Source organism: Xyrauchen texanus, chromosome 30 (assembly GCF_025860055.1).
Source record: "Xyrauchen texanus isolate HMW12.3.18 chromosome 30, RBS_HiC_50CHRs, whole genome shotgun sequence".
Taxonomy (NCBI): Eukaryota; Metazoa; Chordata; class Actinopteri; order Cypriniformes; family Catostomidae; genus Xyrauchen; species Xyrauchen texanus.
Genome location: NC_068305.1, coordinates 39,975,665 through 39,989,477, shown reverse-complemented (window position 1 = coordinate 39,989,477; position 13,813 = coordinate 39,975,665). Strand labels below are relative to the sequence as shown.

General features: G+C 35.0%; 1 protein-coding gene across 1 annotated transcript; it reads left to right on the top strand.

The window, feature by feature from the left end:
* The first annotated feature begins 3,090 nt into the window (after positions 1–3,090).
* LOC127623615 (BRO1 domain-containing protein BROX) lies at positions 3,091–12,899 on the top strand. The gene is made up of 13 exons (XM_052098025.1): positions 3,091–3,182; positions 3,934–4,045; positions 4,127–4,233; positions 4,373–4,469; positions 4,539–4,634; positions 4,737–4,809; positions 5,727–5,832; positions 5,923–6,012; positions 6,999–7,084; positions 7,200–7,281; positions 9,342–9,492; positions 11,622–11,781; positions 11,867–12,899. The coding sequence occupies exons 2-13, from the start codon at positions 3,945–3,947 to the stop codon at positions 11,951–11,953; spliced, it is 1,236 nt and encodes a 411-aa protein (XP_051953985.1). The 5' UTR covers positions 3,091–3,182; positions 3,934–3,944; the 3' UTR covers positions 11,954–12,899.
* Positions 12,900–13,813: the final 914 nt, after the last annotated feature.

Here is a 13,813-nt window from a genome sequence, read left to right as displayed (position 1 = left end):
CTGCCGGAAGCCGCGCACACATACCGAGACGCGTTTTCATAATAAAAGTCGTGATTTAGAAAATTCCAGATAATATGAAAATGAGTCCTAGCATATTGCAAAACTGCTTAAACCAGCCTAAGCTGATTAGCTGGTCACCCAGGCTGGTCCTGCAGTTCAGTTGGCTGGTTTTAGAGATTTTGGGGATTGTAGGCAAACAGATTAAAGGAAATGTCCAGGTTCAACACAAGTTAAGCTCAATCAACAGCATTTGTGGCATAATGTCGATTAAACCACAAATGAAATATTTCAACTCGTCCCTCATTTTTTTATTAAAAAAAATAATGCAAAACTCTGTTTTACAGTGAGGCACTTACAATGGGCCCATGGGGTCAATACATAAACATTAAAATAAAATAAAATAAAATAAAATAAAAGCTCACTGTTTCAAAAGCATAGCCACAAAAACAATATGTGTGTGATAAAATCATTTACTAGCCTTTTCTGCGTAAACTTATAGCCAATTTTAGAAATTCGTTGACATGACGATGTAATGTCAACAAATATTAAAACCCTAAAATGACTGTAATGACCATTTAAACAACTTTAAATCACAAATAATACATGAGTTTTAACAGAAGAATTAATGCAAGTGCTTTTATCGAATTATAAGCTTCACATTTCTGACTTAAAACCCACCAAAAATTGACCCCATTGACTTCCATTGTAAGTGTCTCAATGTAACCTCCATTTATGCTTTTATTAATGAGGAGGGCGGGAAAAGTCTGAATGACTTATTGTGGTAATCACTAATCAGCATTATGCCACAAATGCTGTCGATTGAGCTTAACTTATCATGAACCCGGAATATTCCTTTAACCAGGGGAGCACCAGCTTGGTCAGGCAGGGTGACCATTTAAAACCAGCCAAGACCAGCCAACTAGCTTAGGCTGGTTTTAATTGTTTGTTTGTTTATATGTTTTTTCTAGCAGGGTGAATAATAATAATATTAATAATAATAATAGAAATACAACACTTGATAGTACAGTGTGTCGTCATTGTTATATTTGAAAAACTATGAACATGTAATTTATGAAGCTCTCTGGTAATGTGTAATTAATTAATTAATTAATTTATGCAGTTGAAGGAAGACAATAAGCTGGAAAATCACTAACAAATAGTACCAAAAGTACCAAAAGTACTATGGTCTGACTATGATTTTTATATATGCAACATGGTAATTCAAAGGAATTATTTGAAGTACTGTGACATAATATCGCTGTACCCCTTGTGTGACCTTCGGGACATTTTTGTCATTTTCATTTTTTCGATCATTTTGACTGTGTTAATTCAAACGGCATAAATATTGTCAAAGGTGTGTATTTTTGGGGTAATGTTGATATTTCAACCTCAGTTCCTATAATAAATCTATAACACACTGTGTGCACAATAGTCACACTCGGGACCTTCAGGACAAAAATGTCCCCATTGAGACCCATTAAAACTACAATATTTGATCCCAGTGCCATTAAAGCATAAAATCATGAATGATATGTTATTACGCTTTCATTCTAGAGCCCTGACATCAAAATAATATTTTCCACCAGATGGCGCCATTTCTCTCATGTTTAGCCTATGGAGCAAATACAAGCTTTTCCCCTATTTTCTGTTTTACAGAGCACTGCAGGACAACTGAACACATGATAAATATAATTTATTTATTTACATGTGTTATAAGTTGCATATTTATGTTTTTATGATACTTTGGACGTTTCCCTTTTCCTGTATTTATTTAATGCAGTGCTCACTGTTCTTTGTTTATGTAATGAACAATTAAAAAGACAACTGAATTTTTATGTATGTATATATTTATATACAGGGTTTTTGGAGTAACATAACACATGTCACGGAATTTGTATTTAAAATACAAAATATAAGAAACTGTATTCCACTACAGTTACAATTTATATTATTTGTAATTAGAATTCAGTTACATTCAAAAAGTATTTTGATTACTGAAGAGATTACTTTGCATTTTATTGTAATTTGTTTCATTTAATATTTCATCCTTTCAGATGGAAAACATTTATCCATATAAATGATGTGATCCAAAGTGCATTTGAACAATGGTGAAACACTTTCTGATGATGTGTGACATTCATACGAGCAGACGGAGAAGAACGTTTGAAGTAAGTTTGGAGCAGAAGAAATAGAAATAAACCTGGTGTAAATTGTTAGCTTTATGCTAAGCTAAAATGCTATTTCTAGCCATTTTACATGCACATATACCAGACACGCTCATATTTAATAGCAAGAAAATTCACGTAATTTTTTTCTAGTAAGATCTTTGGTTTTAGGGCAAAAATCAAAAATAATTGTTGTATTGTTTTCCTGTAAAAATATCTAAAAATCCTTAAAACAAGATCAGTTTGTTTTATCATGTTTTAGAAACAAACCTGCATAAGATATTTAGTTTTTTCAGAGAATGTATTTTTAATATGTGTATTTTGAGTTTTTATAGTCAAAACAAGTGAAAAAATCTCCCAGTGCTGAAGAAGTAATCCAAAGTATTTAGAGTACATTACTGGCATTGAGTAATCTAACGGAATACGTTACAAATTACATTTTACACCATGTATTCTGTAATCTGTAGTGGAATACAAAAGTAACCCTCATAACCCTGTGTGTATATATATATATATATATATATATATATATATATATATATATACATGTCACGGTTTTAAGGTCATGGTTTTGGTATTTGTTATGTTCAGGGAAAGAAAAAATATTACATACACACACATATATATATATATATATATATATATATATATATATATATATATAAACTCAACAAAAAAAGGAAATGTCTATTTTTCCTTACCAGACATCATAGGCACCAATGCAATAAAGTCCTTTTATTTGTAAATATAAACAGATTATAGAAATTGTATGTTTTTACAATTACAATTTCTATAATCTGTTTATATTTACAAATAAAAAGGACTTTATTGCATTTTCAAGTCACAAAGGTAGAAACTCATGTAACATCAATGCGGGGTGGCAATGGGCGTGTCTATTACGTCACTCGAGTACGTCATACAGGAAGAGCGTTCATTGTTTTGGCGTTTCCCGATCTACATCTGTGGAGCCTCGCCGATTAAAACAACCACGAACACCTGACTGTCGATACATTTCTGGTATAAATACACATCTCTTTCGATTTATCCAAGCTTTATAACTCTCCTTTGTCACAATTATTTCTGTAACTGCTGTGTTTAATCCTCATTGTCTGCCGTTCAGTCAGGAGTCTTCGTTTTTCCTCAGTGTTTATATAAGTTATGAGGCAAATTAAACTCAAATATCGATGTGTTCTCTTATGTAAGACAATGAAGCGATATTATAGACGATTTTGAACTAATTTTGTGTAGATATGTGTTTCTAAATCATATAAAGCTGATGATAAACAAGGCCTATATGATATATATATGTAGCTACCTTAGCAAAGGACACATTGATCATTCAGGCAGCACTTGTACCATTGAACTGAGGTGTAAATTAATGTTTCATACTTTATGGGAAAATTATATTCTGTACATCAGAAATCCAGAGTGATAATTTGCTTAGTCTTATACTTCAGTTAGGATTGTTTCCCCCATAACTTGTATTAACCAGTCATCTTTATCAATGTAAACATTACAGCAACTTTAATGTCTGGTGGGAGCATATCCCTATTTACTCCTATAGAAGCATATGCACAAATTTAAATAATACAGGGTTTCACCCACCGCTCATTAAAGGTATAGATTGTCCAAATCTCTTCTTAAAGTTGCCTACTTTGTTTGCAAAACACCTATAGTCACCTAAAGATATTCACAGGTGGAAAAAGAGTGGTAGTCGAGCTTAAATTGGTTAATAGATTGGTTATTAACCCGTATCTGTGTCTTCTAGGTTTCGCCACCATGACTCACTGGTTCCACCGAAACCCTCTGAAAGCAACGGCGCCCGTGTCCTTCAACCTGTATGGAGTGGCATCCAGCCCTGCTGCCAATAAGATATGCAAGTGAGAACAGGCTACAGTATTAGTTGCTGATAAATCAATGCATATCGTCATTTTGTCAGAGACATGTTAAATCTGTTTCAGTGACCTGAGGACGACACGGGCCAGGCTGCTGGACACGTTCACAGACACCACTTGCACTCCAGAGATCATGAAGAAAGCCAGTGATGAATATTTCGCTCTCTTACAGGGTCAGTGAACTGCGTTGTTTCCTTGCTTGAATTTCTGGTCACATATTTCCATTTAGCTGATGATGCCGTTTGCTCATTTGCATTTTATTTATGCCAGCTTGTTTATTTATGCTGCTTTGTATTTCCTGATTATGTGTAGGTTTTATTTTGCCGCTGGATGGAACCACGCAAGAGAACAAGCTTCGCTTCATCCAGAACTTCAAATGGACTGACACTTTACAGGGAAATATCGCAAGGTAATAAATGTAAACAAATATACGGTTACTTCTTAAATACCCTATTAATGTCATTTTCTCTGTTTTCAGTGCTCAGCAGGATGCAGTTTTTGAGTTGGTGTCAATGGCGTTTAATGTGGCCATCTGGTACACTAAGTTTGCGTCAAGACGGGCTGGAAAGGAGAAGTGAGTTTTATTTGTATACTGCATACTTGAGCATTTAGCTTTAAATGAAATCATTTAATAGCTCATCAAAGTCATTTGTCAAGCTTTGCATCTTTATTGCAGCATCACAGAGGACGAGGCCAAAGATGTTCACAAGAGTTTGAAAATCGCTGCTGGTATATTTAAGACCCTTAAGGTAAATTGTGCTTTTATTACTTTATCTTGTGAATGAGCCGCAGGTTGTTAATTAAAGTAATAGTTCACAAGAGGCCAAGAATTACTTTGGATTTACTGTGGAGTGCCTGAAACCACAGTAACACGTAGTTGTTGCATTTTTAATACAGAGAGAGAACCGCTGATGACCACAACTGGAGTCGCAAGTTGGAATCCAGGGTGTGCTGAGTGACTCCAGTCAGGCTTCCTAAGCAACCAAATTGGCCCGGTTGCTACGGAGGGTAGAGTCACATGGGGTAACCTCCTCGTGGTTGCTATATGTGGTTCTCGCTCTCGGTGGGGCGCGTGATGAGTTGTGTGTGGATGCAGCAGAGAATAGCGTGAAGCCTCCACACGCGCTACGTCTCCGTGGTAACGCATTCAACAAGCCATGTGATAAGATGCGCGGATTGACGGTCTCAGGCGCGAAGGCAACTGGATTGAGGCGAGTCACTACGCCACCACGAGGACTTAGAGCGCATTGGGAATTCCAAATTGCCCAAATTTACTCACGTGCAAATTGAAAAAAAATAAATAATTATCCTCTCTGACCAGTAAGTGGCGATATGCATGATGAATGCAAATCGCCAAAAACAAAAGAAGAAGAACTCCTAGGACGGCGGTTTGAAAGTGGAGATTTTAAAAACTATTGTTCAATTCAAGTGTAGAAGCAATATATTTAAAGTGTGATGCAAAATAAGAATGTAAGTTATTTTCGACTGTAGGGAGGCCGACACGATTGCGTCAATCACAGTGTGTTTAGGTTTGTGGGCGGTCGCTTGTTTCTATTAATTACAAAGATGGCAAAGCAAATGGATTTGCAACGAAAAGAGTTTATGTCCTGTGACTTGTGGAAAGGTTGGGTTTTATTTTGAAATCCAGTGTTGTGTTTCCTCTCAGGAGACTCATATTCCTCGTCTGATCACTCCAGCAGAGAAGGGTCGAGACCTGGAGCCCCGAGTCATTGACGCATACATTATTCAGAGTCAAGCAGAGGCACAGGAGGGTAAATAATCCCTGTTTCAACTGACAGTACACATTGATCACATTAGTGCTTATATGTGTGAAATTTGGGTCCGTGTGTCTCTTTGTTTAGTGACCATTGCCAGAGCCATTGAACTGAAGCACAACGCCTCCCTCATCGCAGCGCTGGCGTATGAGACGGCAAACTTTTACCAGAAGGCCGGTGAGTGTAGACACACTGTACTGTTGCTACTGGTTTCAGCCTCTCTGTCTGTGTCTGCATAGTAAGGAAAAACAACAGTCAATTCAAAATCAATCAGTTACATTATCTGCCTTTTCCACCATTTTGACAAAATCGGTCAGCCTCTCAATGGGAGACCATAGAAAAATCCATCTTCAACCGCTTATCCGAAGTCGGGTTGCAGGTGCAGCAGCTCCAGCAGGGGGTCCCAAACGTCCCTATCCCGAGCCACATTAACCAGCTCTGACTGGGGGACCCTGATGCGTTCCCATGCCAGAGTTGAGATGTAATCTCTCCACCTAGTCGTGGGTCTTCCCCGAGGCCTCCTCCCAGCTGGACGTGCCTGAAACACCTCCCTAGGGAGGCACCAAGGGGGCATCCTTACCAGATGCCCAAACCACCTCAACTGGCTCCTTTTGACGCAAAGGAGCAGCGGCTCTACTCCGAGCTCCTCACGGATGATTGAGCTCCTCATCTCTAAGGGAGAAGCCCGCCACCCTTCTGAGGAAGCCCATTTCGGCCGCTTGTACTCGTGACCTAGTTCTTTCGGTCATGACCCAGCCTTCATGACCATAGGTGAGGGTAGGAACGAAAATTGACCGGTAGATCGAGAGCTTTGCCTTCCAGCTCAGCTCTCTTTTCGTGACAACGGTGCGATAGAGCGAGTGCAATACCGCCCCCGCTGCCCCGATTCTCCGGCCAACCTCCCACTCCATTGTCCAAGACCCCAAGGTACTTGAACTCCTTCACTTGGGGCAAAACCTCCTTCCCTATTGCAGTTGTCAGTGCAGTTGTGTTTTAAATTTATGCCAGGGTAATTTAATATTAACGATAATGTCATATATTTACATTCAAATAAAATAATAAGTGTTTTTGCAAGATTTCCGCTGCTAAATTACGGCCGAAATGCATCATCACAGTCTCTTAAACGGGTCCATTTGAAATGACTTTTATTTGTATTTTCTCAGATCACACTCTAAACACATTGGATCCTGAATGTAGCAGTAAATGGAAGAAATACCTGCAGCTCAAGCAGCACTTCTATATGGCTTATGTGAGTCAATATGTGTGTGTTGTGATTGTACATTTGGCTCCAGCGATGCATTAATAATTCTTGTATTAGCGATGATTTCATTGCAACTTTCCGTACTGGTTTATGTTATTTACAGGCACACTGCTATCATGGACAGACTCTTCTTGTGGGTGATAAGTGTGGAGAGGCCATCAGATCCCTGCAAGAGGCTGAGAAATGTATTAACTTAATGTGAACAAACACTAACAAACATATGAGCAATATATATATAGAGTGCAACAGTCTTGTTCCCGAAGGAAGAATCCCATTCATTTTCTCCATAGTCAAATTATTTTTTAAATATAACTTATAAACCTTTAAATACAGCCCTACCATGAGCTCTGAGGTTGATAATCGATGGTAAATGCTTCTGTTCGAGGTATTAGTCCATGTTAATTCAACATAATAAAAAAAAAGTATTTAATAGCGGAATTCCTGGTGAAGAACTACACTACCCATAATCCTCAAGAAGGATCCACCAATCAGAGAACAACAGCAAACAAAGTGCGCCAAAAGAGCTCTGTAGCGATCGACTCGCTCTCTACACTCCAAAACTATTTATATATTTGATTGATTTTCAATATACTTAAAATATATTGTATCTTCACTGATAATCAACAACTTAAAATGAGTAGTTTTATATTTTTCCATTGTTTTTACTTAGATTCTGTCATTCGCAATGCTTCATGGGATTGTAGTTCATTCCCTCATGAAAGATGTTTAGTACACAGTCTAGTATCTTTGTCTTTTTGTCTGATTTTAAAATACTTTTTTGCTTGAAAATAAAGTTTGTAATGTTGTGATTCACCTTGGAGCTGGTTGGTTTGGTTCATGGTGCACAACTCTTTTATGGAAAAAATGTATGGGAAAAATACGTCCAGAAGCAAGACAGCTAAAAAAGTAGCGGGCGCTATTCTATTTGCTTTTTTTAGTGGTTGATATATTATGTTTCTTAAAGTATTAATCTTAAAGTGCACCTATTATGGTTTTTAACGTGCCTAATTTTGTTTTAAAGGTCTCATACAATAGATTTACATGCATCCAAGGAAAAAAAACACTTTAATTTGCTCATAATTTAAATTGCAGCGTTACCTTTTTTTTTCCCCAGTGTCAAAAACGACTCAATGATCCGTTCTAAAGCGTTCATTCTAAACTCCTCCTTTCTGAGAGCCTACTCTGCTCTGATTGGTCAGTTCTAAAGTGTTCATTCTAAACTCCTCCTTTCTGAGCGCCTACTCTGCTCTGATTGGTCCGTTCCAAAGTGTTCATTCTAAACTCCTCCTTTCAGAGAGCATACTCTGCTCTGATTGGTCCATTCTAAAGTGTTCATTCTAAACTCCTCCTTTCTGAGAGCATACTCTGCTCTGATTGGTCCATTCTAAAGTGTTCATTCTAAACTCCTCCTTTCAGAGAGCATACTCTGCTCTGATTGGTCCGTTCTAAAGTGTTCATTCTAAACTCCTCCTTTCAGAGAGCGTACTCTGCTCTGATTGGTCCGTTCTAAAGCGTTCATTCTAAACTCCTCCTTTCAGAGAGCATACTCTGCTCTGATTGGTCCATTCTAAAGTGTTCATTCTAAACTCCTCCTTTCTGAGAGCATACTCTGCTCTGATTGGTCCATTCTAAAGTGTTCATTCTAAACTCCTCCTTTCAGAGAGCATACTCTGCTCTGATTGGTCCATTCTAAAGTGTTCATTCTAAACTCCTCCTTTCAGAGAGCATACTCTGCTCTGATTGGTCCGTTCTAAAGTGTTCATTCTAAACTCCTCCTTTCAGAGAGCGTACTCTGCTCTGATTGGTCAGCTGTCACAGTCTGTTGTGATTGGTCTACCGCTTAGTGTAGTGTTTGAGGGCGGGTCAAAGCTGTTCGCGAGCAGCCAATGAAGACCAGAGGCAGGTTTTTTTGTTACCAAATTACGTAGGTTAGTACAGGAAGTGTCTGGAATTACTAACGACTCATTTCAGGAGTTCAGAATCGGTTCTTTCTTTTGGGAGTCAATAACTGCACTTTGATTTGTGAAACTTTGCAGACAGCTTTATAACACACTACATGAAATGTAATATTTGAAAAACCATAATTGGTGCTCTTTAAGGAAAGAAAAGTTATTGTAATAGAAATGGTTGAATTATGCAAGTTTACCAGCTTTTATTAATTATATGTGACCGAAAAATAGCTTCCTGAGTAAATTAGATGTGTGAAATCTCTTCATTGTGTTTGTAATAAATGTTCCTGGCACAGGTTACTCACGTGCTGAAGCGTTGTGTAAGGAATACCGTCAGATGAAGGGTCCCGGCAGCACGGCCAAACCCTCCGAACAGCTGTTCTTTCTGAAACTGGGAGCGCTCGTCAAAAACACACTGGAGAAATGCCAGAGAGAGAACGGCTTCATGTGAGTACACAAACGTGTGTGCAAAATAACACACACGAGACCCTTTAAATTAACGTCCAGTTTTCCACATGAAAACAGCCTCAAAAATTACCACAGAATTAAATCAGCACTTGTGACGCTTTTAGCACTGTAAAGGCTTGTCAAAAAAAAAATCATGCTCTCGCTAGTTTAATTAATTAATTAGTTTGAATTTGTCTGCTTACAATGTCCAACAGTGATGTTCATGCATAACAGGAGATTGAAGTCATTAAACTACGTTTCCATCGAAGGAAGCGCATCTAAATAAAGCTGATGGAAACGCACATTATCGCTAAAATGTCACAAATATCGACATCATATTTTTCGATGTCGATACATCAAATGTCGTGAAAAACTGGTTTGGAAACACTTTTTGTCGATAAAATGGGCATTAACGCAAAAATGTAGTGTCACATGACAGAGTTTGCCCCAATCGTTAGCCTGTGTTACCATGACGACAGTATTGAAAGCCAATTTATTGTACGTGATTATGGATTGATCTTTACGGCATATAGAGCCGATCTGCAAACGGGACACTTCCAGGAGTGCAACACAAATATCTCCTGCACATTGAACAAATTAATGACCACTGTGTGCAATTAATTTAATCGCAGTATCCATTCGTTTATTTATTAAAGTTTCTTTTTCTCACATTCAAAATAATATACGGCAGTCACGGAATTACCCACAATACAAAAAAACATCATTTCTGTGCACAAAAAATAAATACACAATACTAGGATAAAAGCATCAGTGCTCTTTTTTTTTTTTTTTTTTTGGAACACTTACAGCCCAATTCTATTAAATTATTGTTTAGTTGTACTTTTGAAAAAATGCTGGGATAATTCCCTGTATTAAATAAAATAAATTACTAAACGAAAAAAGCACTAAATTAAAAAAAATTAATTAACAAATGAAAAAAGCATTAAATTAAAAAAAATTAATTAACAAACGAAAAAAGCATTAAATTAAAAAAAAATTAATTAACAAACGAAAAAAGCACTAAATTAAAAAAAATTAATTAACAAACGAAAAAAGCATTAAATTAAAAAAAATTAATTAACAAACGAAAAAAGCATTAAATTAAAAAAAATTAATTAACAAACGAAAAAAGCACTAAATTAAAAAAATTAATTAACAAACGAAAAAAGCACTAAATTAAAAAAATTAATTAACAAACGAAAAAAGCATTAAATTAAAAAAAATTAATTAACAAACGAAAAAAGCACTAAATTAAAAAAATTAACAAACGAAAAAAGCATTAAATTAAAAAAATTATTTACCAACGAAAAAAGCATTAAATTAAAAAACAAATATTTCAAATGAAAAAAGCCTTAAATACATTTTTTTTATTACCAAACGAAAAAAGCATAAAATTAAAAAAATAAAATTACTGAACGAAAAAAGCATAAAATTTAAAATGTTTATTACCAAACGAAAAAAAGCATAAAATTAAAAAAAAAATATTACTAAACGAAAAACGCATTACATTAATAAAAAAAATTTAACAAACGAAAAAAAGCATTCAATTAAAAATGTTTATTACCAAACAAAAAGCATTAAATAAAAATAAAAAATATTATATTTAAATTTATGCATTTGGCAGACGCTTTTATCCAAAGTAACTTACAGTGCACTTATTACAGGGACAATCCCCCCGGAACAACCTGGAGTTAAGTGTCTTACTCAAGGACACAATGGTGGTGACTGTGGGGATCAAACCAGCAACCTTCTGATTAACAGTTATGTGATTTAGCCCACTACACCACCATGAAAAAAGCATTAAATTAAAAAAATAAATTAACAAACTAAAAATATATATATTTTTAGACCTATAAAAATTGCCTTTTCTTTACACAAACTTAAATTAGGTGAATATTAACGTGAGTATTTACGCAGACACATTTTCTGATCGAAAACGGATGTGCCTGGTGAAAAAGTGCCAGGGGGCCAAAATGTATTGAAAGCGACAGGGACACGTTCCCCCACGTATTCTACACCCATGAAACCCTGGGACGTTAAAATTGTCCAAAATTGAAAAAAGACCCAATTCTGGCCTGCCATCCCCCAAAAAACTCTTGTTCCTTCTTTCTGTGCTGTTTTGTTGTCAGTTACTTCCACAAGGTTCCTGCTGAAGCTCCAGTGCTGGAGTTGAAGGCCAGTTACGGTCTGGCAGAACCAACTCCCTTTGAACTCCCGGCTCTCAGCGCTCAGTGCACACCTGAAGTCTACGCGACCTTTGACCTCACTAGAGCTCCAAAAGATGACAAGGTCAAACCGTTTCCTTCCTACAATCCAGAGAATATACAATGTGTCGATGGACATCCGTATCAACTGTATTTCTTTGCTTCTCCAGGCGAAAGCAAAGTCCGATGAAGAGATTAAACCAGTGAAGGAGCCCGATCTGAAGCCGCAGAAAGACACGGGCTGTGTGCTCTCCTAAACCCCAGGAGAACCTCCAACAGACGTCCAGCATGTGCAGGAGATGTAGATGAGACTCTGTTCTCTTTCCCTGTAATCTAGTGGAAATCTCCCCAAATACATAACAATGTAACCTAGTGATATAACAGTGGTGTGAGTAATCAATCACTCATCTGACGGACAATTAACCAAGAAAATATGAATAACGTTACTATTTGATTTGTAGTGAGAATCATATTATTGAAAAGGTTGGTTGGGTTTTATTCTCATACATTAGCGAGTAAGTCGCACAAATAAATGGACACTTTATGCCAATGTTGGTCCAATAAACTGAAGGTGATTTGCAAAAGCAAGAAAGTCTTTAAGAGTGAATCTCGCAAAGAAATATCCATATTTCACCCCAAAATCAGAAGAGAAAAATAAGAAATTATATTTAAAATGAACCAAAAGTTGCATTGAAGATTTTGCATTGTGACGTTATTTTCGTAACTCTTCAAATAAATCGTTAAATGCAGAATTGTAGTTTTAGAAACTGTAGAATTATTAAATGAATCATTTAATTACTAAATAAATAAATAAATGCACGTCACGTTATAGCACTAGTTTGCGAGCACAATTATCTTATCTTGTTATTTGTGATTTAATTGTATTAATTTAACAGTAACAGTAATAAAAATCCTTTCTGGGCTCAATTTTTATTCATTTTTATAAAGATCAAATATTTATGAAAAAAATATTATTATAAAAATAAATTCAGCACAATAAATATTAACGTGTTCATACTTAAAATTGTGCATTTATGTGCATTTTAAATAATATATCATAGTTTTATTTTTTCTCACGTTACAATAATGACAAGTGGGAGATAAAACGCAGTTAATTGTTTGGAAAATAATGTCACAATTCAAATTAATCTTATCGGATTTAAAACTGGCTTCAATTTCTTCATGCAAAATAAATCTGCAAACAAAAATGCAAAAAAGAAAAAATATATATGTATTTTTTTTATATAAATACAAAAACAATTACTAATATATATATATATATATATATAATTTAGTTTTTATTTAATTTTTTTGTAATTGTTTTTGTATTTATATGCAAAAAAATACAAATATATATATTGTATTTTTGTTTGCAGATTTATTTTGCATATATATATATATATATATATATATATATATATATATAAAATAAACAAATACAAAAAAATACATATATTGCATTTTTGTTTGCAGATTTATATAAATATTTTTTTTAATTGTATAAATACAAACACAATTACAAAAAAAATATATATATATTTATTTATTTTTAATTTTATTTTTTTGTTATTTTTTGTATTTATATGCAAAAAAATACAAATATATATATATATATATTTATTTTTTAATTATTTATTTTTTAATTTTGTTTGTATTTATTTAAAAATATATATAAAAAAATATATATATATATTGCATTTTGGTTTGCAGATTTATTTTGCATATATATATATATATATATATATACACACATTTTTTATTTACAATATATATTATATACAAAATGTTTTTGGGGTGAAATGTGACCCGGATGTTTTTCAACGGCTTCGTGAGATTCATCCTTATACAAAATAACATTAAATTTGATTGTTCCACTCCCTTATAAAGATTATCACCCATAACTCGCTTAATGCACACAAATATTGTTTTTGGAAAGAGAGGACAAGCACATCTTTATCTCGGGTCACATGATTAACAAAAACATCTGTTTTCTGTTCAATTTGATAAGATCAGAAGAGCACGTGAATATAGTCCCAATCCGGTTATCTGAGTTTGGCACCAGGTATCGTCCCCAGCGGTGTTGTGATTTGGGCTTTATGTATATGTGTATATATTTA

Excerpts from the sequence above, each read along its gene's own strand:
- LOC127623615 (XM_052098025.1), top strand. The coding sequence starts at position 3,945 with ATGACTCACTGGTTCCACCGAAACCCTCTGAAAGCAACGGCGCCCGTG. Across the intron at positions 4,470-4,538 it reads TTACAGGGAAATATCGCAAG|TGCTCAGCAGGATGCAGTTT; the intron begins GTAATAAATGTA and ends CTCTGTTTTCAG. Across the intron at positions 5,833-5,922 it reads TCAAGCAGAGGCACAGGAGG|TGACCATTGCCAGAGCCATT; the intron begins GTAAATAATCCC and ends CTCTTTGTTTAG.